Source organism: Leptonychotes weddellii, chromosome 3, assembly GCF_054177405.1.
Source record: "Leptonychotes weddellii isolate Sample4059 chromosome 3, ASM5417740v2, whole genome shotgun sequence".
In the NCBI taxonomy this organism is placed as follows: Eukaryota; Metazoa; Chordata; class Mammalia; order Carnivora; family Phocidae; genus Leptonychotes; species Leptonychotes weddellii.
Genome location: NC_138371.1, coordinates 107203091 through 107229278, shown reverse-complemented (window position 1 = coordinate 107229278; position 26188 = coordinate 107203091). Strand labels below are relative to the sequence as shown.

Genomic DNA, 26188 nt, shown 5'->3' with positions numbered 1-26188 from the left:
AGAGATGGCCACCGACTTACAAAGGAATGATCTGGAAATTTAGAGGAGACACTTGAAACTTAGGCAGAATTTCATTAAAAGGAAAGGAAGGAAAAAGTTCAAAACACCTATTCTTCCATTATTGAGCAATAAATAGGAATGAAACACTGAAACATGCTTAACATGGGTGAACCTTGAAAATCTTGTGCTAAGTGAAAGAAGCCAGTCACAAAAGGCCATCTATTATAGGATTCTACTTCTTGAACTGTTCAGAAGAGGCAAATCTACAGAGACAGAAAGTAGACTAGCGATTGTCAGGAGGTGGGAGTTTTTTGGGGGTGGGGCCAGAATGGGAAATAACTGCTCATGGTTATGGGGTTTCTTTTGGGGGCAGTGAAAATGCTCAAACACTGATTAAGGTGACAGTTGCACAATTACATGATATATACCATAGAATTGTACCCTTTAAATGAGTGGATTTTAGGGTATGTAAATTATGTATTGATAAAGCTGATATAAAAAAAATTCAGTTCCTCAGTCACAGTCACATTTCAAACACTCAATGGCCACAGGTGGCTAGTGACTACTATATAGGACAGCACAGATACAGAACATCTCCATTGTCACAGAAAGTTCTACTGGACATTGCAGGCCAGAGCAGCTATGCTGAAGGTGGAAAGAAGTATAGGAACTGGCACATATTTTGAAGATGTTAGGATTTAGGATTTGGATGTGGGGTGGAAAAGAATGTGAGGAATCAAGGGTGATTTAAGGTTTTTGCCTGAGTACCTAGGTAAACAGTGATATCATTTACCTGATTCTGGTCATATTAATACAGGAATATTGATTAAAAGAGTGACACATTAAAACCTGGTACTGAGTGGTCAGTATTTTAAATTCACAATAGGAAGAACAGGTAACAAAGAAGCATGATGCTATTAAGAGAGAAACAAAAGCATACAGAGGAAAATGAGGTGCTGAGGAGTCAGGTTAGTGGGGAAAAAAAATCCCAGCAATGAGCATTAGAAGACCATATTCCAGCCCTGCTCTCTTGTTCCAGCTCTACCATTATTTAGTTCCTTAAAATGTTCAGTTCTAAGTCTCATTCCACATCTCTAAGATGGGGATTTTATACTAGATACAGACGATGATGACTGAATTATCACTAAGGTTCCTCTAAGAAAATTCTAAGACGATAAGGTCTGTGTTCTTCGCTGCTACATCAGCTTCTACCAGTAATGGTAGAAACTGGAGCATTTCAGATCTTCCTGTTCAATTTAGCTCAGGGGGGTTTTCCTAGTCTCAGCCCATGTTCCTGAAAGGAGAACAATGATATGAGTACCCTGAAGTACCCACACTAAGCCCTAATGGAGTCCAGAGTCATCAGACCAGATGTAAGAGTTAGAAGGGGTATGAGACCAAACTGAAAATCAAAGTTCACAGTCATGGTTTGACAACTTTTTGAATTTCCTTTTAGTACTAATAATTCAAATGTTGGCTGATGCATGTACTAAAAGAAATGAACTATACAAGGCATTTGTCTAATATGAAGGGCTTAGAATGTGTTTCAGATTTTATGGACATAAACAGAAAATTGCTAAGCCTCATAAGAAATTCTACATTCAAAAGAGAGAGCAGGATGCCTGGGTGGCTCAGTTGGTTAAGCAACTGCCTTCAGCTCAGGTCATGATCCTGGAGTCCCTGGATCGAGTCCTGCATCAGGCTCCCTGCTCAGCAGGGAGTCTGCTTCTCCCTCTGACTCTCCTCTCTCTCATGTGTGCTCTCTCTCACTCATTCTCTCTCTCTCAAATAAATAAATAAAATCTTAAAAAAAAAGAGAGAGCATGTGATTCTATGACTCACTCTATGAGCACTTTACATATATTTGTATGCTTATTAACAGATGTAATACTAGTGTATTATTTGAGTTACTAATATGTAATAATAGTATACGTAATGCTCCTTTGCTATTCTAACTATATGAAACAGTATTATTATCTGCATAATCCAGATGAGAAAACTAGGGCAGCAAAGAGAAGTCAAATGACATGAGAAAGGTCATGCACTTAGTAACGAACTGTAAATAAGGGTTTGTTTTCATTACTGAGCTAGAAAAATGGATCCCAAAGAAAAAAAGAAAACTCCAAGAAGAAAAAAAAATATATTAAAATGTACTCCTTTGAAATACCAACATCTAATGGGAAAGAACTTCCAGGAGAGAATTAAGGAGGACAGGTAATTAGGTTCCTGTGACAGAGATTCTGGGCCACATAGGAAGTAAATGCAATGCACAGACCTGGGGAGCAGCAGATACCCCCTGGAACCTGAGTTGGGTGGGCACAGCAGCAGTCCCAAGTTTCTCAACCTTGGCACTGCTGACATTTTTCCAGATAATCCTTTGTTGTGCGCGACTGTCCTGTGCATTGCCGGATGCTCGGCCGCATCCCTGCCTCCACCTGGCGGATGCCAGGAGTCCCCACTCACTAGCTGCGACAATGAAAACTTTCTCCAGACGTCGCCAAATGTGTCCTGGGGGTCAAACTGCCCCGCCTGAGAACCACAGCATTGGAGGTAAGACAAAAGAGGAACTGGAATACACAGAAGCATATGGAATATACTGATGTGAGAGTGCCTACTGTAAGAAGGGAACCCTCTTCACTCCCGTCAGACTAGGAGAGAACGCAGTGACCCCCAGTTGTCCCACGATCGATCGACAGGAGACTTTAGTACAAAGTGATGCAACTCACAACGCCAGATGGCCTTTAGAAGGGGGCAAACTCCGGAATTACCTGTGGGATTGAGAACTCACTTATGAGGCCAGCACCTCTATGAAGACCCTTAAGACTACTGAACGCTCTGTGGACAACTTGGTGTGGAGAGAAAATAAAATAGGGAAGACTAAAAGACGTTTTCCAACCGTAGCTTCTAGAATCTTATAATGCATTAATTTCTACCTTATCAAAAGAGTAAAATGCTCACTGGCATTAAATACAATGTTTACACTTGAGGTAATCTGAACATGCTTAAAATAACTTTTAGAGAAGACAGGATAAACCTTTTATTTCTGTTCATCATTTTGGAAGGATAACTCAGCACTGCATCTTAGTTTTCTGCTGAGGAAAGAGTATCTCCTGCCCCACTACAAACTCATACATCTGGAAAGAATTTATTCCTTGAAGGAGAAACTCCTAAACCTACTTGAGATTCTGGGACACGCCAAAAGTCTCAAAAAGATAGCATCCTTTAGACAAGTCACAAGTCATCACTCTGTACACCACGTTGGGGAAATTCCCACAGAATGGATTGTTCTCTTATGGTTATATTTCAACTGCTTTAGAAGCAAATACCTGTGGGCATCATCTTTGTTAAATCCTGCCAATAATATACTACTGAAGGAAAGATCAGAAGTCCTAAGAAATCATTTGTGAATGAATGCAGCAATATGCTACAGCTTGCTGATAATTCAAGTGTAGAAAAGCCCATTTAGACTGTCCAGTGTATTCCTGAAGCACGCTGCTGACAAATTCTTTCTTCCCACTTTACTTAAATTTAATAGCACTGTTATGATTCCGGTGATCCACTCAGGAAAACATCTTTCCTGTAGTTTAGCTGTTTTTATTTTAGTCAGATATTTAAAATCACAAGTGATTATTTTTTTTGAAAGGGAAAAAGTAACCCCCAAACCCAGGTGAGTGGTTCGAGTTCCGCAAGCCAGCCTTCAGAACATTATTTAACCACCATCTATATAAATGAGACTGAGAACATTACTTCACACAAAGCAGCAAGGGGCGGTAGAGATGGCTATTTGGGTGGAAGGGGGCAGTGAGAAGGGAAGGGACAATTCGGGCAAAAAGGAAATCAGCCTGCACAGAGGTATGGAGGGGAGCGCCCCTCCCCCGCTGGGTCGAGGGTTGAGCTGTGGGACCCTGGTGGTGTGTGGGTGGGGGCCAAACCGTGCAAGGCTCTCAAGAGGTCCCTCATAAGAGAAATCCATCAAAAGGGCATGTGGAGAGATGTTGATCTCATCAAACCTTTGTTGTCCTATCTTAACCAGCAGGATGCTGAGCACTTCCTAACAGAAGCCCATCATTAGCACACAAAGGCTTGACTGAGCAGGAGGAGAGAGGTCAGGAGGATTAAGCTGCCTATTGCACCAAACAGCTGCTGTTTATCCCAACTGGGACCGGTCGGCCTTTAGCAAATCAAGGATCAAATTCACCCAGATGAGAGATGAAATGAGAGAGGAGGGCACTGCCTCTCCCAAAAGTCCATAGGAAGATTTCCATAGAGTGAAGAACTTTAAGAGTAGGAAAAATTCCCCAACTACTTCAATAAGACAGAGTCACATTTAGAATAATACTGTGGCTCCATGTGATGTAAAACCCAATATAAGGATGGTGTTTCCTACGTACATCAAAAGTGTTAAACAAAGTGACAGAGTTGGGGACACTCTCCCGGGTAGTCCGCTCATTCTCTTAGAGGCCAATATCATGCTGGGGCTTTAGGATCCACTGACCCACAGCAGTGGGTGTCACTGTTCTTCGAGACTTATATTGTTTGCAAAATCTGCTTGGATCCAGGGGCCAAAATAAAGTAGGATTAGCCAAATGTGGTTTAGAAATAGTCACTCAAACAGACTATTGTGAACAACTGGGACAAAACCACATGGACCCTCCACATTAGTAGTGACAGCCCAAAATGGTTGCATGCAAAAACCTCTCTGAAAATATTTGTGGGAAAACCCACGATTTGTAAGGAAAGTATGTCTCATTTTCTAAGCAGACAGAATGATCAAGGAACTTACTTCAGAATATTCCAAAGGGCTAGGCTGGTGACATTTTATAAAGATGCCATTTCAATTAAATGCTCATTAAAAGCATTACATCATTACCCAACTAAACCACAAGAATGCATCCAGAAAAGGCTCTGACAAAAAGCAAAATCTGAAGACAAAGTTATAGCATGGTCCTGTACGGTCAGAGAAGACAGGATTTAATAATCAAGAAAACAGATGGGGTGAATTTATATGTGCATTTTTAATGAAGTAAGAATCCACGGAACACCTGAATTACAAATCACAGGCACCTCACTCACATATGACTCAGAAGGGAGAACTGAGGTGGAGGGGCACCATTCCCTTGACATCCAGGCACCTGCCAAGAATTCTGGCTGCAGAGCAGATGCCAAGTTTCTCCTGCTTTCCCGTTCCCACCCTTTGGCTTCAGAGCTCTCAGCAGTTCTGGTTGAGAGCAGCCCTTATTCCAGAATTGCACAGGGTGTCTCTTCCCCATCTTACACTCCTAGCCTCTCAAGACTGCAGACGTTTGAAGGAGGTATTATGCCAACCAGGTACTACTGGATTAATATCAGGAGTGAAGAGGTATTCTAAGTTCCAAGTAACTCATTTACAAACTTTTACAACCCACCCTGCTCAAATGCCTGGACTGCCTGGACTATAACTGAAACTATTCTTTCTGCTTCCAATGCTATGTATTCACCAAGAGAAAATTTATTTTTTCCTTTCTCTGTAAAGAGTGGTATAAAATATTGGAAAGAGTTTATAGGAGGTAGAGTTTATACAAGTGTTAGTGATTATAATTACATTCATAACCAGTGCTGGGTTAAGTTCCTGGTTATATAAGCCTTTTTTCCTGGATTTTCTCCTCTCTACTGCCATTATTGATGGATAAAGTGAAGGATACAAAACTCAAATTTCAATCTGTTTCTTTTTTCCCCTTTTGTTTACTAAAAATGGATTTTAAAAAGGTAGTTTTAAAAAAGGGTGGTAACAATGATGAAAAGTGAACTTGATGGCCAATGTCCCACAGCCACCTGTGTAGCCGTAGACTCATCTCTTGTTCTTGGGTGCATAGCTAAGTAACGCTCCCTAGCTCCTTGTACCCTGGTGGGGCCCTGTGACCAGTCCTTGCCAATCAGACATGAGCAGAAGTGATGGATCATTTCCCAGAGATGGTCAAGAGCAACCACTCCTTCTCCTGGTTCTGTCCCCTACTAATGTGAAGGCTGAGAGTGCACTCAGGGGTCATGCATGTATTGAAATGGACCCAGAATTCATTTTAATGAGGTATGGTAAGATACACAGACATGGAAATGATTGTCGTGAAGGACGAACTTTATATGTAGAGATCCCTAGAAACAGGAGGCATGGATGCCATGCCAGGCCACAAGGGAAAGCACTGGGGTCAGTAAGGAGGCAGAAGAGGAAAAAGGAGAACATGGTCTAGAGCCTTTACTGGGGTTTTCAGGGGATGGAATGGACAAAGCAGGGTAGGTATGCTGTGTAAGTTTAGGATTGGATGGTGTGAATAATTTCAGCAGGCTCTGGATTATAGGAGTGATCTCTAGTTGTCTGGTATCTGGCCCCAGGGTAATTTAGGGCAGGGGGAATATTACGTTGGTGCGTGACAATTCATAGAGGAGATGGTTGGGGTTGTGGCCTCCGGACTGGTTGATATGAGTATCAGAGACATTCTTGCAGGGGAGTCCTTCGCTCTCTCTAGGAATGAAGTAGCCCTGGGAGGGGCAGTCTCTCCAGGATCAAGGCCCCAATCATCAGAGCATCAAAAATGTGGGTAAAAAAATATGGAACATAAGAAAATATGCTCAATGCACTCTTCCAATTGACAGTGACATGAGTAAGAAATAAGCTTTTATTGGGATACGTTCCAAGATTTGGGGGTTGTTTGTTACAGTTTAGTCCCCCCCGGCTAATGCACCTCAATTCGACTTCCTGATAAAGTTACAAGGGTTAGTGAAATCGGGGAACTCTGGCTCACGCCTCTTAGAGCATTACACCAAACCCGACTGCTTCAAATATGGGTAACACAGGGCTTATTAAAAGAGACACTGAAACCTAAGAGATATTTAACTGAATGAAAACAATGGGCCTCCAGCCCAATTCTGTTTCCAAACACCTGCGCTACGGATTTGTCAGGCAGAACACAATGTCCGAGCTTTCTCTCAAGAGGTCATTGTGTTTATTTATTTATTTATTTTTAAAGATTTTATTTATTTATTTGACAGAGAGAGACACAGAGAGAGAAGGAACACAAGCGGGGGAGTGGGAGAGGGAGAAGCAGGCTTCCCACAGAGCAAGGAGCCCAATGCGGGGCTCGATCCCAGGACCCTGGGATCAGGACCTGAGCCGAAGGCAGTCACTTAATGACTGAGCCACCCAGGCGCCCCAAGAGGTCATTGTGTTTAAAACAAGCCCAAATAAAACAAAAAATGTTCTGAATTTGGAAACTTGGGTTTATTTTAAGTATACTACAATGGGGTTAGTAATGAGGTATTTAGATTTATAAGCTGTAGTTTCATTTGTACAAAAATCTAAAAAACTTCCAAAGTATTCCATCTTTTTAGTTTTTAGTGAACAAGCCCCGTTCACTTCACCTACATGCTTCGGGGTCTTGGGAAGATCCTGCACTACCCTCTGTCTTCTCAGCAGGGGTTCCAGATGGCGGAGGCCACATGGAGTAATCACCCCCCTTTCTGTCCCATTTACCTTTTAATGTTCATCCCTAGATTGTTTCCATGGATTTCAGATCTTTTCAAATCTGGGCGCAGTAGGGTAGTGACTTGTAAAGGGGAACGAAATGTTGGCTTACTTGAAAATACAGCATTTTGTTGGGAAACTCTGTGGCTGCAATCGCACATTCTCCTGGCAGGCCCAGGCACTACAGCCATCAAGTAGGTTCGGGCCGTATTCACTCACGCAATATGGGCTCCCTACGGAATGCTCAGAAGCCGATGGCGGCCCGGCACAGAGAACAGACTCGTTTAGCTTTTCCTTTTCAATGAATAAATAACTGAGTTTAAGAAGTTGCAGTCTCAGAGAACAATGGCAGTCTTGCCCAAACTTAGCTGAATGTGAAGCAAGGCAAGTCATTAGGATTTACATGATATAAAATAGCTAAATTTTCAGTACCAGGTACAGATCAGAAGTAGTTCAAGCTCAGATGACCCAGTAATGCCACAAGCAGAGACAAGCAGGCTACGTTTCATCTTATACATGTGCACAGTTTATAAAACTGATCTTTTAGCAGCACATTTATTAAAAAGTATAAAACAGCCTTTTCCAGAAACCTCAAAAGACCTTGCTGCTTAATTAGTGCCAATAGAATAAGTATCCATATGGTAATTTTCCTTCTGAAAAGGGGTGGGAATGATTTCCAGGGTGTGGACTGTGAAGAATCCAGAAACAAATGTTTTGAGGAATTTTTCTCTGCTGCTAAGTATATTCTCTTTCTTCTCACCCCCCTCTTAAATTTCATCAAGAAAAATCTGAAAATTTCCTTTTTTTAAGTCAAAACTGATTCTACTTTCCTTTGCCAATAACCACATTCCACTTCAAGGAGGATTACTCACATATGCAGACTTGATTCCACCAATGGAAAACCTGAGCAGCCTGATACCAAGGGTCTTGATGAATTTCGGTCCCCGCAAAGGTGACATCTCTGGTTTTAACCTAGACTCACTTTCAGATCAAAGGGTGGGAGCTGCAGACAGGCTACAGGACTGAGTGTAATGTGATGGTTGGAAGAAATCTGATTTGCTGAATTGCTTGAGTGGAAAAATTTATTTTGAAACTTGAAATGAATCATCACAAACTCCATCAGCAAAGGAGTGTTTTGAAAGGTCTATCCAAAACCACGCAAAAATAAGCAAAGCAAAATTCTTGGAACCTTTCTAAGGAATGAATGACGGGCTCACACCTTCTCAAAAATACTTCTTCCCGACAATTATGCGCCCAAAGTGAACAACACTGGTATGTAAGCCTCTAAGCCTCTCTTCACAGATAGTGGAGAGAGAAGCCCCTAGTAAAATTCACCATCTTTGTGACATAATCCACAAAGTGTGGAACAATGAAATGAAGGACTCTAGGGACCTTAGCCCATTAGGCAAAACTCCTTTAGGGCCCTGGATGTGGGGCAGAGTCTGGAGGACACCTTCAGGTGGGACTTGGGGGTGGACAGAGATACTCCTCTGTTAGATCAGGGTCCCCCAGGCCTTGAAAGTGTCTTAGTTCCTCTCAAATCAGTGCCATGTTCCTGCATTTCTTTGGGGGTGAGGTGATACATCATTCTAAATGGTAAGTCAAAGTGTAGCAGGAACTCATCTATAGTTAAGACAGTAAATCAACACATATAAACAAGTAATCCAATCAGCTGCCATATCCCTGTCTTCTCAAACTTGCAATCTTTCTTGATTTCCACCACTGACTTTCTTTCTCCCTCCCACCCCCCAAAAAAAATTCACGCTCTTCCCAAACATTATGTGTTTTTCTACACAGCAGTCTTCCTACCTCCAACCTCTCACTGAGAAAAGTCCGCTCCCAGGTTTTCCTGATATGACCCTCACCTAACCCTAACCTCCCACCCTCCTTTCCAGCCACTCCCAACTGCAGGTGCCGTTGCTGACCCAGAGGGAATGTTGGGAATATGTGAAGACATGTTTTGATCTATTATAGTTGCATAGGGATGGGGAAAGAAGGAGGGAAGGTTACCAACATTTGCTGTCCAGCGTCCTGAAATGCTCATCAGGGCGCCCTACCAAGCCTGGAATCCAGGTACCCCCAGTCCCACTTTGGGAAGTACTGCCCATGGTGTCTTCAGGTTTGTGTGCTTGCCTGGTTGGTCCAGGAATGCTCTCTCTCCCCAACTTTCCTCACATCTGTCCTGCCCCACTTGATCAGCCCCTCCTCATCTTTCAAGAACATAAATGTCACTTCCTCGGAGAAGCCTCTTCCTTGACCCACTGGACTGGGCTGTGTCCCCGCAACACACAGCACACTGGCCATGAAGCAGTGATAGACACACCTCCTGATCATTAGCTCTGACCTTCCAGAAGCTGCCGGGGGGTGGGGGGAGAGGCAGAATTTTGATGTGTGCACTCTCAGGGTCTGGCACATTGCAGATATGCTGTGATTCTGCTAAATCAAGAGGTTCTAAAAACATGCTCCCTCCTCTTCAAGCACATTCCCATTTCCTGGGTGTAACTCTCCTTACACGCTCCCTGCAATACCCGGAGACACAACTAGTGTTCTTGCCTCTAGTTCTCCTTCTACCATTCACCTTATCAGACATGATACATTCATTCCCCCAAATGCCTCTGATCATGGTAGTCTCCTTGATCTAAAATCTAGGCTGGGGGCACCTGGGTGGCTCCGATAGTTAAGCATCTGCCTTCCGCTCAGGTCATGATCTCCAGGTCCCGGGATCAAGCCCCGCATCGGGCTCCCTGCTTGGCGGGGAGCCTGCTTCTCCCTCTCCCTCTACTGTTCTCTTCACCTAACTCTTCACCTAACATCTTAAGTCCTGACCTCTTAACCTCACATTCAAAACCCTGTGCTGTCCAGCTTTCACCCACCTTCTCAAACCTCTTCCTGTCTTCCACCCTTGCAGGGATCAACTCCTCGCAGCTTTCCACATCTGCCCTGATATTCCCCACTTTGTTTGGCTCTTCCTTCCATTCTTACACATCTCGATCCTACTTGGACTTCCAGGCTAAGCCTGGATATTACCTCTTCTATTAAGTTATTAATAATCCCAGATGAAAAGCAGTTTTCTCTCAGCCCTCTGAAATCCCACAGCACATTATCTGTATTTTACTTGAGGCAATTATTTTCTACTTTGTACTAGAAGTTTCCATGCATGAATCTAGTTTCCCTACCAGACCACAAACTCTTTGACGGTAAGACCCACATTGATTCATTCACTTTTCACCCTTAGAATCCACAGTCCCTTAGACATAAATATTACATGAATAAGGTTAATGAGCAATGATGCAATCATCTTTGCTATGCATTAATAGTGAGAATTTAGAAATTAATTCTAAAATATTCATTTGCTGGAGGAAGCCAACTAATGAACAAGCACACCAATGGCCTTCTATAATTCTCTGCCAAATATAATTAATATTTGCAATTTATTTCATCTTACACATTTTTACTCAATAGGTTAATGTTTACAACATAATTAAAAGAAAATCTCTATGCCAAAGGCTTAATACATACAATGAAATAATGGCATTGATGATGATAGTGATGATAATACAAACTGGAAAAACTCATCCTATGGGCTGGCTACTAGGCAAATTGCCAAATTTGAGGGACATGGATATCGGTGGCAGAAATGGACTTGAAATTCACTTGGTGTTATCTCTCAGGTAAATTAGTAACTTTTGGGAGTCTTTCTGCTTTTAAACACAGGATATTTCAGGTGAATGAACAGATTTACATAGTGGCATCTAGGGAGACTGTAGCAATTCCACCATAAATAGCAAGCTGCAATTTCAAAGCGCATAATCCTAACTCCAGGATTGGAAAACCATTTCCTCTACTGCAGAATGGACCACATTAGTAGCAATTCAATGACCATCTTATAAATCTTCTGAGAGTCCAAAGGCAAGCACTTTGGAGTTAGGACCAGAGTGCAATGTCTAGATAAGAAGGGTAAGGGGCCTGGAGATGGTACTTGTGGTGCAGTCCATGCTGATCCCTGTGTCTTCCTAAGTATGGGTTCAGGGATAAGAGGACAGCTGTCCAAATTGTTCTTAAGCTCATCAGACAAATTGCTTCCCATCCCCAGTCCATCCTGCTACAGTGATGGCAGCTTATATCACCAAACTGGCGGAGCTTCTAAAACAAACCACATTCAACACTCTTCTATTTGTAGCCCCTACTCACTCGAAATAAATAAAAATCCACATTGAGCAAAGATGAATCACAGGAAAGCTTTACAGTTCAAAGGACATGATTTTGCTAGAATGGCCCATGTTGTGGCGGGGGGGGGGGCGGGCGCGGTTAGAAGCAGAACATTTTATTTCTTGATCTAGAGACTTAGGGACCCTTGAAGGAAAAGGAGGTCGGATGAAACTCAAAGAACAGGTCATAGGGTGTAATAAATTGGCTGTGCATGCATTTTCTCTGTCGGTATTTAATAGGTTAAAGAATATCAGTGAGGATGAATCATTTCTGTTTGAAGCACAAAACAGATTGACACAGAAACAAAGAGGCTTGGAAGCTTTATATTCTCTGGTTCTCTGAACAATAAAAGGCCTTGTCTAGTCAACATTTGGAGTAATTTTTCCCAAGGGGATTATTACTATTTGAGAGGGATGAAAGAGTAGCATTCTCATGATCCATTTCCTTTTTCTGAGACGAAAAGATGCGTCTCTTTAGGAGGCAAACTTTTGGGTGTATTCAGGAGTGTGAGCAAATACGGGCAGCCATGTTTCTCACACGTCCTCTTCCAGCTGGAGGAAAGACTAAAACCAGCGGAGAGAATCAGGCCTCAAAATTTAAAAGGTTGCTTGAAAAGTGTATGTCAAGGAAAGGAGACTTTTTCAAGAAACTGGGTGTAAGGTTAGACTCTCACAAGATTTGAGTGCTTCTGCATAGAGGTATGTGAGGTTGGAAAATGAAAGCCCAAGAAATTAACAGAAAATGTCAAACTCGTGGACGAGAGGCATCGATGTTTCATTATAGTACAGTGCTTTGCTTCAAGATCCTCGACTCAAACAGTTATTAAAAATACAGTTTAGAATTTCTAGCATTTAAACTCTCCAGGCAACTGGAAAGAAAATGGGCTCTCAGAGCCAGAATGGATGAAACCTACAAGCTATAAACTGAGCCCGAGCTCTCATTAGATTTTAGGTATGTTTTTCTTCTAAAATGTGTTCTTGTGATCTCTCGGTCTGCAGAACTGGGAAAAAAAAATTGTGAACAACTGGCACCAGAGGGACTGCAGAGCTACTTGCTGACAGTTGAGATCATGAAGCCGTTACCATGCTCCAGCGCTTTCATGGGAAACCAGAAGAGGATGAGGGAGTGGACCAAGGCGTTGATGCAGTGACCCCAGAAAACCTAAGGGAAAACAAACCAAGGGAGTCAGGAGCTGCCCACAACTCTTGACCTCTGTGCAACTCAACAAACGCCTCATTGTGAAGGATACTGGCAGTGGGCTGCGTCGCTCCAGAAGTAGCGTATTATTCTTGAAGTTAAAAAAATACCGATTTCCTCATTTTTACATACAAATGACTGGACTGTCTCCAGATAATATTACCTTGCTGCAAAGACCTAAATATATATGCACATATACATGGACCAATATACAATCTGTCCACATCCAAAAAATGAATTATAATCCCTTTTTTTTTAGGATCATAAAAAGACAACAGACTTTTATAATCATCTAGAAAGAGAAAGGTATTAGGTCAAAATTGTTAACAAGAGACAGGAACTGGGGACTTTTTGAAAGCATTAAAAACACTTTAAATATAGATTTCTACGCTCTTTTGTTTTGCTTTTTAAAATCCCTCCTGAGCAACTTGTTAATTTCTAGGAGTTTGGTTAATATCATGCACATTTAAAAATTCTCTTTAACACTTCAAAGGTCAAACAAAAGAACACAAAGTTTAGTTTCTTCTAAATTAAGGTTTTACAAATGCATTTCAATGATCTTTTTAACTACTGAGATGACAGAACTATTATACTAAAGCCAGCTTGAATTTATTTTAAAAATCTAGATTGTTCTGGGGATTGTCATATAGTTTGATCCTAAGTAGTGGTGGGGAAACAGAAAAATGAAAAAAATTGTAAGACAATGGGATTTTCCCATTTTTAAATGTTCATTTTTTTTCTTCCTTCTCACTAACCTCTTCACCTGTGCCTTCAAAAAACAAACAAACAAACAAACAAACAAACAAAAACTCCAAGGTGTCTGCAAATAAGTCTCAGAGCATTCTCAGCTCTACTACCTTTTAAGTAGCTCCATTCCCAACTTACTTCCCATCTTACAGGGCCTTTGAACTCAAGCTCTATAAAAAACAGATTTATAGAAAGAATGCAGAACCAAAAGGCCCTGCTTCCCATTGATAAAATCATAGTAAACAGGGACTGATACAATTATTCATCCGAGTCTTCCTGTGTATGGAAGACACTAGGACCAATAGGATCCATTTTATTTTTTCCAGGCTTGGATGTGCCTGTTATGCTTTCCTCAAAATAAGGCAGCTCTGAAAGAAGACTATCAGTAATACCTGGCTCAAAACAAAAGCTTCAGAGATTGTTCTCTTATGGAGGACTCCCCTTGGCATCCTTACCGAGGTCCCGGGGGTACCCAAGCAAATCATGCACACAACCGGTGCCCAGTAATTTCACTGACCTCTGTTAAAAGGTTTCAATGAACCTCTGTTTCAACTTCCTAATCTCCCCTCCTGCACAAACATCTAAGACAGAAACATGGTAATACAGGCGACCTGCTCCAAGCCAGGCACATGTCTTCCCTCCTGACTGGTAGCCCTCAACCACTCTGCCAGTTAGCTATGACTGGCAGACCCCAGGATGTCCCCTTTGCCCATCCTGACTGCAGAATCCTGGCAACACCTAACCCAGCTTCTGCTTGGCCCTTCGCAGGATTATTTATACCTTTCAGGTCTAGGGGCTTTCTCTCTTCTGATTCTCCGGTCTGAAAAAAAAGATACCTATGACTGACTTGATTCCTGTGTTGACATCTGGCCAATTTTTCTCACTAGCTAAAGAAACATTTTCTTTTAAAGGAAAAACCAAGCCACAGTGGCGAGAAGGCTCTGTTAGGCAAGCTCCCAGCCCACCTCAATGCAGGGTTTTATGAAGGGTAAGGGGAGCCTCTGTAGCTGATCCTAAAGGCCCCGGGGCCATGGGTGCTGCTGGCCACACGTGGAAAAGAGGAAAGGAGTCAACAAACAGGAACTGAACTTGCAGCACGGAAGCTTCCTTTCCGAGCTGGCATCTTGAATTCACTGGCTTGCTACACTGGCAGAGGGCGAGGGTCTCACCTCTTCTCGAATGTTCTCTCTAATGCATTAGCTCTCTCACAGGCAGATAACTAGAGCTGGAAGACATACAGCAGTGCTTATGCCCTTCTGAGGTGACAATTCTGCAATAATACTGTGTACCTTTGTGTTGAAGCCTTCCGCATTCTGGGTGATTTTGTAGAGCTGTGGGAACCTGAGCATGCTCTCCTGGGTGCAAGACCTCTCGAAGATTCCCAGAGTGAAGGGTGGTAGTGCGGTGAAAATCTGTATGGAGAACAATGAGCCATTAAAAGAGGACATTCCGATTCACCTGGCTTAGGTGTTTCCATTCTGTGGAATGATGACTTAATTTTAAGTCAAGTCCAAACCTGAGATTCAATGATTCACAACTCCCCAGACACCCTCCAAAGAAAGTGCATGAAAGACCGTTTTTAATTGTTAATCAGCATAAAATGAATCCACTGGACATTAAAAACAACACCATAAATATCTGATTAGCTAAGAAATCATGTTAAATTAACAACTACCTTCCTTTGCCAAATGAGCAGTGATTTAGGTGGCTTTGTGAAGTGTCGTGCTTCCCGTGAGCATCGGCTGAGGCACAACTTTACAACTTCCCATCCTGATCTTATACTCAGGTTTCAGGAAGCACGATGTGCTTCATCCATTTATTCATCTGACAGACATTTATTGGGAATGAATTATGGGCCAGACACTGTGATAAGCACCAGGAATAGGTACGGAGATTTAAAGACAGAAGAAGAAGGAAAAGAAGCAGGTCCCTGACCTTCAGGAACTCTGTCTACTGCAGAGGTGGAGACAGACAGCCAGCAGCAGGCATATAAATAAACACAGAAAACACAGCACTCTGCAAAACTCATGGAGGAGAGGATGGAGAAGGAGAAGGGAGAGTCAAGAAAGGACTCTGGGACCAGAGTGCCTGACCTGTAAGGTACTGGACCTAGGGGATTTGGCAGGAGGAAACGGGATGTCGGGGAGAGGGGCACAGAAGGAAGGACTCCCCTGAAACAGGCACCCCTCATAAAGTTTCAGGTCTGAACACATGTGGTACGTTTGGGGGTGGGGGTTGGAATTCTAAGACATCGAGGGTGCTGGCTGGCTGAGGACAGGGCACAACACAAGACAGGGGTGGGAAGGAGACCGCAAGCTCCCATGACAATGAGTTTCTTGGGCAGAAGGTGCCTTCTGAGACTTTTAACTTTACCTGTAATCTACAGGAGGCGGACACACTCATATCTGTGTTTTGGAAAAAGAAAGCCAGATCCTGAAGAAGAGGTTTGGAATAAAGACATCATTCCAGCCCAGAGGGCACAGCAGTCCTGCAGGCCATTCTCTTACTTGGTTCTGGGAATGGCTAACAGACTGGGTCACTCATTGCTAAGCATCAGCATCGAGCAAATCCATACCCGCAGGCCCAGCAAGCCCTCAAGCCCGTGAGAACTGGACGTGTGCCTCTGAGAACACTGTGTACACCAGTTACTGGAGCCTGAGTCCAGATAAATAAGCCTTTTCTAAATCTCTTACGATAAAGCAATCAGAGATATGGTGGAGGAAGGCCAATAAAACTTGCAGGCTCCTCTTTCACCCTGGAGCAGAAAGGAAAACAGCCCTGGGATGTCAGTGTTCTCCAGATTTCAAGGATAAAAGGCAAGAGTGGTCGTACTCGTCTCTTTCACAGGAATACAAGTTGTCTGTTTAAGGGAGGTGCTCCTAACAGACATCTCAGAAGCTTTGCACACTCTTAGTACATCAACTCACCCTTGTGGTTTTGCTTAAATGTGCTATCATGCACACTTGATACTGCCATCTTGTTTTTTGTTTTTGTTTTTTTTTTTCTTTTTTACTTGACTTTCTACCCACTTCAAAGCGTACTACCCTTCACCAATGGCCAACTACCCGGTAGGGCCTACGATATTTTCACCCTGCTTACAACATACCACGTACACATACATATACTGTTTGGGGATCATTCTTTGTTGTTACAGAAACCAGACATTATTACACATTTTTCTTCATCATATTTCTCTCACAAAACAATGCACTATGGGATGCCCTTCAAGTCCCCTGGGCTTGACACTAATGCAATCTTTCTCATGCCTACATAGTAATTCATAGTATGAATGCACCGTATTTTTTAAGCTATTCACCTACAGATAGGCATTCATTTCTTTCCACTTCTTTGTTCCACAAACATTATATAAAAAACATCTACAATATATTATAATATATATACTTTATCTTTTATTTCTATGGGAAAGTTTCTCAGAAACAGGGTAAAAAGATGGTGGTGGGGTAAAAAGATACATTTATTGTAAATTTTATAAGATGCTGCTTGGTTGCTTTCACAAGAGGTTTACCTTTCCCCTCACAAAGGACAACAGTAATCTTGTCCCTGCTTCCCTATCAGCAATGGGTGTTATATTTAATATTCTCCAGACTAAAAATTTGGAGATATTAACTCTTACTTTAAAAAATTTACATTTCTGGGGCACCTGGGTGGTGCAGTTGGTTGATCGTCCAACTCTTGGTTTTAGTTCAGTTTGTGATCTCAGGGTCCTGGGATTGAGCCCCGAGTCGGGCTCTGTGCTCAGCGCGGAGTTTGCTTAGAGTTTCTCTATTTCTCTCTCCCTCTGCCTCCCCACCCCCTGTACTTGCTTGTCCTCTCTCTCCCTCCCTCTAAAATAAATAAATAAATCTTTAAAAAATTTACATTTCCCTGACAATCGGTGCGTTTGAGTATGTTTTTATTTGTTGGACATTTGGACTTGCAATTTTGTGAATGGTCTAGTCAGGTCCTTTGTCTGTTTTCTATTTGTGGTTTATCCACTTTTCTAAAGGTTCTTGGAGTATAATAGATATCCATTCTGTCTTCATATTATAAAGTTTCATCCAAATGCACTCTGTCTCCTGACTTTCTTTATGGTTTCTCCTGCCGTATAAAAGCGTTTAATTTTTATATGGTCAAGAATAGCTTTGAGCGTCCAATTATGGTTATGAAAGTTTTCAGGAGTTTCTTGCAGGAAGCTTACAGTTTCCATTTTTCACATGTAAGCCTTAACATATCTGAATTTATTTATCTATGTGGTATAAGATAGAAGTCTAATTTTATTTTTTTCCAAATAAAGAGCCAGTTGTTAGAACACAATTAATCCAAACATTTCCCATTAACCTAAAATAGCACCTTTGACATTTATTAAATTCTTACATACTACAGATCTGGAATCCAAAACTGGAATTTACTTCTGGATTCCCTAACTTATTAGTCCAGTTTCATGTCAGCATCACATTGACTTGGTTACAACAGGTTTGTAGTATAGATTGATGTTTAGTAGAGAGAAGTTGACCCTTACAATTGTTCTTTTTTGTACTTTACATCTTTATTCTCAGGTATGTGTTAATTCCATTTATACTTCAATATCATTTCATGCAACTCCCTCCCCCCCCACCAAACAATCACTGGGATTCTATTTGGAATACATAAATTTATATATCAATTTAGAGGAGTTTTTTTTATGATACCATCTTCTCACACAAAAGGAAGCCTTTCTATTTGTTCAACTCTATTTTGTATACTTCAATAAGATTTTGGATTTTGTTTTTCTATTTGGTACTGTAAAAATTATTCCTATGCAATGTATATGAAAGTAATTATTAAACCTTTGCATTTCTAAGTGCTCATTGCTAGAGTTAAAAAAAAAAAAGCTATTGATGGGTGCCTGGGTGGCTCAGTTGGTTAAGCGACTGCCTTCGGCTCAGGTCATGATCCTGGACTCCTGGGATCGAGTCCCACATCGGGCTCCCTGCTCAGCTGGGGGTCTGCTTCTCCCTCTGACCCTCTTCCCTCTCGTGCTCTCTGTCTCTCACTCTCTCTCTCTCAAATAAATAAATAAAATCTTTAATTAAAAAAAAGCTATTGATTGCTAGGATAGAAAAAAGCTATTGGTCCTTATATATTTATTATGGATCTAGTCGCCTTACAAATTCTCTTATAATTCTAGTATTTCTTTACTGGTATCTTTTGGGTTTTCTGATATACAGCCATTTATGAACACATTTAAAAGGCCACTTTTTGTGTGCATATTTGTATATGCACAGAAATCATTTTTTTCTAGTGTTTGAAATAGTTAATTTTCTTGGCAGGTGCTGAAAATTCTAAAAACAATGCTGAATTATATAGTGATTTCAGGCATCCCTGACTAATTTCTTATTTAAAATGAAATCATTTAAGAATTTTGCCATTTATGGCAATATGCTACTGTTTTTTGGTTTTTTTTTTTTGTTTTTTTATAAATAGTCTAGATTATAGTTAATTGGCTTCTTTCTTTCCTATTTTACTTACAGTTCTTATTTTGGGAATGGCAGCTGACTTGGCTCAAATACTTTCTCAGCAACCACTGATGAGATCAGGTTTTTCTTTTTTCTTTCATTGATATAATGATATTTAGAAATATTTAAAAAGTGTGAACATCCTATATTCCTGAAATAAGCCCTACTTGGTCAAATATTTTACTCTTTTGATACATTGTTGAACTCTATTTGCTGCTATTTTATTTAGAGTTTTTATAATACTGTTTACAAGTGAGGCTGGCTCACATTTTCTTCAAATTATTCTGACTTGATAAGATTAAAAGGGATAAATTTTTGAAACAGTTTAAAACACATTAAGTGTTATCCCTTAATAAAATGAGGATGAAATCTAACTGAAATCCATCTGATCATGGTGGTTCTAGTAACCATAAAATAAAATGATGGAGAAATTTGATTATGGATATAATGAGAATCCAATGGGATGACACTCATTCATTATTCTGAGGGATTTAAGAGTTTCAAATCAGTTTTAATGCTATTTAATCTGCTATGAGAAATGATGACTCGCTACTTTAGCTGGCCTGGGGAATCAAATATAAATATAAAGAGTAAATACAGAAGAAGAAAAAGCAAGACAAGCAAGACAGAAATGCTGTTTGGAGAAAATGGTAAGAGGAAATCCAGCCCAGAAGAGGGGTCCCTAGTGAACATCTTAGATGTCCCAAACTGCCTCTTATACCATACTGTACTCTGTGCAGTGCGGCTGGAGTGGGAAAAACCTACTAAATAGGCATTATTGGAACAGCAATGGCAAAACTGGAATATGGACTGATATGGATCAGATAATAGTATTGTATCCATGCTTAATTTTAGACTTCAATCATTATACTGCGGTTATATAAGTCTGTGGCCTTAGCATCTGTGCACCAAAGTAAGGGGGCCTGATGTCTTCAGTTATTTTCAAGTGGTTCAGAAATGAGTGTGTTGGTGTGTGTGTACCACGAGTGCCCATGGGGGGTGTGCACACACATGCATGTGTGCAGACAATGCAAATGAGGACAAAATGCTAATAACTGAGGAATCTAATACAGGAGTTCTTCGTACACTTTTTGCAGTATTTCTCAGAGTTTCAATTTATTTCAAACAAAATTTACCAAAATAATTTCTACAGAGACAGACTTCCATGTTCTCAAAAGGTTTGGCCCTTCCAGCATGACTGACTTCTGGAGGCCAACACCTTTCTGAGACCACTTCACAGATCCTTGACTGTCCCAACGCTGCCACCACTGGTTGGTGACCCACTCTAATACCTGTATTGTGGACCTGTAGTGACATGGGCCACTTCACCTGGAAATTCACTTCTCTCCTGCAGTACTCTCTTTTCTATAGTCTGGGGGACACAAAGAGCACACCACACATTCCCAACTCTAGGGATCAAAGGTCATCATGGGTCCGAAACTTTCATATGCACAACCATTCCTAAAAAAAATGTGTTTAACATTTTGTTTTGTTTCTCAGTATCTCTGAGAAACTCTGATGGGACTTAGGAATCTGCATCTTCAAACGAATCCTGGTTACTCTAATGCAAGTGGCGTGTGGACCCTATTTTGACCAATGCTGTCCTGTAGCCTATCAGCATCTTACACATAGCAGGCCCTCAATACAAGTTTGTTGGATTAATTTCAATTGCCCAAGGCTGCAGAGAGCTAAGAAAAGAATCCGGCTGTCATGCCTGAGCACAAAAGTAGGGCTCGCTTCCATGCCTCGTGTGACCAGGTGACTTGCATTCCAGTCCTTAGCTCTAAAGCACAGTCTCACAGGTCTCAGCTTCCTATTTATAAATACGTGTATGGGTATGGCTTTGGCCCTTTCTGGCACTAAATCATTATGGAGCAGTCAGCATAATTTTAATCTACTCAAAACAGTTTTAAGTTCTGCAAAGGTAACAATCTGTCCGAGAGGACGTCCTTGAGCCTCTATCCATGTGGTAAGTGAGTTAGAGTAGTTGTTAGGGCACAGGTGATGAACAGGCATTGATTCAGCCCTGCTCTCACTATGGTCACCTTTGTCTTTCGAGCCTAAGTATTAGTAACAAATGTGCTAGTGTACAGTTCCTAACTGACCAATGCTGTTTAAACTCAAGATCTGAACTCAGGCTCAGCGGTAGCTTAGTCTATTTGAGCCTCTTCACTTGTCAAGCTACATAGGGCTGGGGCAACCTGTCGTATGCAGCATTCTATACCCAGCACCTAGCATGGTAGCTACTAAAAAAGAAAAAGACTGAGTGGACAGATGACTTGAACATCCAGCCACAAATGTATACACAAACTGTAAATATTTATAGCACCACGATGTATACCGTATGTCTGGTAACTGCCATCTATAACTACCTGTGATGGCTGCTTCTGACTATAAACTCCCACAGGGCAGGCAATGTCAGAGTTAGTGTCCAAAGGACATGGGAAAGTGCAACTCAAAATGTTGCATGCTGGGGTCTCTAAAGCACCAGGCTATGAGCACCTTAGTTCTCACTGCCAAACAAAAAGCTAAGTAGCTACACTTTGTCATTTTTGGCTTGTAGTTCACATTTATTTCTAGCTTTTGAATCCACGATAGTGAAGTAACGAAAAAAGAACTCTAAAATCATGCAAAATACAAAACAAGCTGATTACCATTCACCATGGGAGCTGGAAGTCAGCATTCATTATTTTAGCACTAGCAGTGGAAGAAAACATTCTTCTGCAAGGACAGATACTCTTTTAAGAAGGACAAAAAGGACACTAGATTACGTGCTATATATGCGTGTCTATGTTTAGGAATTCAGATATAAAATTATGAAGTGGAATAGGTTGAGATGTAGCTCAGAAATTTTTACTTGAGCTAAAAACATGGAAATGTTGTGCAAGCATTTAGTAAGGAGGTAACAAGGGTCTATTATCAAGATATATGGGTTAATAATTTCATGGGGTTATTCAAGAATGATCTGCTATGATTGAAACCATGTGTGGAGAGCTTGGGCTTCTGCAGGATGTGTCCCAGCAACAAAGGCTCTAAAGATGTATTTGTGCTGCCTGCTATGTATACAGATGATTGACTTAGATACACTTCCCAGACATAAACAGTAAAGGAATGTCACTGAAGTTCTGCATGCTATCTGATAGAGATGGAGAATGCTTACCACATTGTACAAGCCGATGCACCAACGTTCAAATAAAATCTGCCCAGAAAATCCATTAACAAAGGCGAACCAAAGCTGAAAGAGAAGAAAGTTCAAGAAGTTTTATATCAATATTGACCTAAATGTTTCCATTCACTGAAGAAGTAGCGGGGGAATGCGGACCACCAGCTGGACACAGCTGCTGAGGGAGAAAGAGCCACAGGACGTGGCGGTCGTTCTTTCATAAAATATAAGGTCCCAATATCACATGTACTGATATTTTAAGGGAAATTTATACTGAACACATACATCAATTTGGTAATGTGCACATATTTACAGAAAAGCACCTTATGTTTAATTTATATCAAATATGTTTTGTGGCAATGCTTTCTCACTGACTGGAAGAGTCTCAAATTCATGCTCTTTTTCCCTATAAAGTTGATTTGGTAAATATGCTTGATCCTTGTAGGACTTTCAAACAGATAAAAACCATAAATAAAAAACAATAGAAACTCCTTTATTGGTCATTTGTGTGCTTAGCTCATAAAATATCAACCCCCCCCCCCTTTAATCGGATGTCCACCACTTCAGCCAAGGTCAAAACACAGTAATATGGAAGGAACATGCTCAAGTCATCTTCAGGAGTAACATGGGATGTATAAATAAATAAAATGTAGACGATTATTTATGTCTTCAAGTGGACTATAATTCTAATTGATTAAGCAAGACTGACATAAAAAACAACTGTGGAGCAAAATGTCAGGGAATAAAAATATTTTAGAGAAGGAGCCATCAGGCAGGCATAATTAGGAGAAGATGTGGGGCAGTAAGAGTGCATTAGAAGAGGGGCGAGCCATCACGAGGCTGGCCAAAAACCTGGTTTAGAAGGACGTGAATATGGATAAATGAAATACAAAATGCCGCTGCTTAGAAGTCATCTAAATTTATGGGACACAACAGGATTCCAGTGATTTGGAGGTAGATTTTAAAGCATCCCGTGTTAATCATAGAATCCACCTAAGTGGTAAAAACCATGACAGACTGAATCTGTTACTAGAGTAGAACTACAATGGCAACACAGAACAGCTACCCCGTGATAATAAGAGTTGAGGTCAACTCTGCTATTGAAATTTTACTGAGTCAGATTTTTCCAAATCAGTTTCTTAAATCCACCAGACTAAGCTTCTTGCAAAAGGAACCGTTCCCTACACTGCACAACTGTACTGAGCACGATACCTAGTACAAAGGACTCACCGAGCCCCAGTGGGATCAAATGAAATACACCTCAATTCACACGCCAACTCACTCTTAAATCCAACTGTCTCCTGAGAGGTCTCCATGAGGCGTGGCTGTTCACTCAGCCAAGAAATATTGATGGGGGACTAAGAATCAGAAGTTTGTGCTGTGTTCTGCACTCCAAATATTTTTTACAACACCTGTTCAAATATTAGCTGTCCCTAAAACAACGTTTCCAATTGCACTGCTTTCTAACCACTGGAGGCCTTGACAATCAATACTTCAACCAAGCTTTTAGTGCAATGAGAGCCTGGATCCACATCTGACTCAAGCATATTTGTAAATTGTTTCAAGAGTTGTAACTTTATTTCCCCAAGATTGTGTTATACTTCTATATTCTCCTATTCAAACAAGTGAGCGAACACTGATAAATATCTAGTGAACACTTAACTATTTTATTGCTTAATTCAGTTAACTCGTCGTCTTTTGTTGAAGGTAGAGTAGTGATATTTCTATAGCTATTCCCCCTTCCCTACTATCAAGTGAAAAAAGCAAAAATAATTGAAAATAGAAAATAGCTATTTTCAATGAAAGTATGGGATAGCCTTTATTAAAATACAGATGACACAGAATGGAAATAATAAATACAACAAGATTAGCTCAAACAAGGGGGACTGCTGATAGCAGACAAAACCTACAGAGTATAAAGTTTTCCAGGAAACAGGGGAAACAATCCAAGAAACAGCTGAACCACCTCTTATTTAAAGGGTGAAATCTAGAAGCAGGGCAAGTCATGACTGAGGTCCCTTGCCCCATTCAGCATAGCAAGCAAACTGAGGTTGAGGGGCAATGTAAATACATACACTGTTTCCCCCCAAGAAGCAATGAGGAGGATGGCAGGGTAAAGTAGTGAGCATAAATGGCCATCAACTGGGCAGACACTGATCGAGGAACCTGAAAAGAAATTAATGCAAACTCATTTAACAGAAAACCCATAACATACAGACATTTCAGTGTGAGACACATGGCCCTCCAACTCCCCGAAGGAGAAGAAATGGCGGTGAGGGAGGTGCGTATTGCTGCAAAGAGACAGGTAACCAGTGTGGAAGAAGCAGAACATTTGATGAGAAAGTGTTCTGAGACAATTTTGCAGCCCCTCTTCCCTAGACATCATCAGAAAATAATAAGGAAAACATAAATAAATAAATAAATATGTATATGAAATAATATGATAGATAAATAAATGACAATAACATGAAATAATCTCTACAGAAAGAACCAGGTCACAGAGCAGAATATCTTGAATGCTCTTAACAAGCACAGAAGAGCTCAAGAAAACGTGGCTTTTCACTGAAACAAGAGCTAAAGTAAGATGTCTAAGATATCAAAGAAGGAAACAAATAAGAAAGAGTCAATGTTGCAAATAAAAGGCATATAAAGAGGGGTACGGAGGGAGGGCTTGGGAAAACAAATGTCGAACAAAGCATAAAAGGTTAACATTCATTTTAAGAGAAACTGACATCCTCTCAAAGATAACCAAAAAATTCCAAAAAGGTGTACCTTAAAATAAAAAAAAAAAAGAACAAGTAGAATAGAAAAAAATAATGTCCAAAGATATAATAAAAGAAAAATTCTGAAATATTCTTAATACCTTACTCAGGCAATAGGGAGAGCACCATTTGTCTCCAGGAAGCAAAACCACAGAAAAAGAGAGATTAACATCTACCCGTATCCTGATATGTGAATTAATGAGTTAAAATGTTATAAGATCGCTTCTTTAATATATTCTGGCAGAAAAAGCAGCTAACCTACAACGGGAAAGATCAATCGGCTTCACATTTCTCCCCAGCAGTATACAATACTAGAGGCCAGTGGGAATGTTTACAAGTCCTTAGGGAAGTAACGCAGGACAAGAATTTCAACAAAAGATAGAAACCAAGGAAACATTAAGAGCTAAAAACATGACAGAAATGTAATGATGGAAATAATAATGTGTCTGTTGTATTAATAATACAGAAAATTTAAAATGTTCAATGGATTAAAAAAATCAAAATATATGCTATATATAGAGAAACATGTGAAACCAACATGAAAAAGAAACACTACTTGAATAAGATCAAATTCACAACCCTGACTTACAAAGCCCTACAGAGCAGTTCCTCGCCTGCTATCCAGACAGCACTGTGTCTCCTTCACTGAGTTATAATAGCCCTCTCTTGGTTCTTTGCAAGCACCAAGTATGGATCTAGCTTTATTATTTTGCACTCAAATATGAGGCAATTTTGTCAACAGCATGATATGATATTTAGAAAAAATTGTATGGTATTTTAGTCTCACTCCATATACTCAAGTGAATTATAGATGGCTTGAATAGTTAAACATAAAAAACCAAACTCAAAGCAATAGGAGAAAACGGGGGGAAGAAAGTATTTTTGTATGTAAAACTCTGTAGACGTCAAATTCAGAAATTGTACCGAAAGAGAGCTAAATTTGAAATAATTCATTTCAACAGAGAAAAATATTAATAAAATTGAAATAAAATAAGCAGTATAAACATATTTGTAACGTCTAAGATGACAGAGGACTAATTTCCTTAAAATATAAAGAGTTCCTATATACATCTAAAACTAATGATGTAATGTATGGGGATTAACATAAGAATAAAAAAAA

The 26188-nt window shown here is 40.6% G+C and overlaps 1 protein-coding gene across 3 annotated transcripts in view; it reads right to left on the bottom strand.

Annotated features, from left to right (window-relative positions):
• Window positions 1-26188, bottom strand: part of LOC102734599 (phospholipid-transporting ATPase IB) — a 567820-nt gene that overhangs the window by 151614 nt on the left and 390018 nt on the right. For all 3 annotated transcript variants that reach the window (XM_081814745.1, XM_081814746.1, XM_081814748.1), the window contains exons 28-30: window positions 22304-22378; window positions 14938-15060; window positions 12787-12865 (exon numbers count right to left, since the gene is read on the bottom strand). In XM_081814745.1, the coding sequence (XP_081670871.1) occupies window positions 12787-12865; window positions 14938-15060; window positions 22304-22378 (277 nt within the window). The remainder of the gene's footprint in view (window positions 1-12786; window positions 12866-14937; window positions 15061-22303; window positions 22379-26188) is intronic.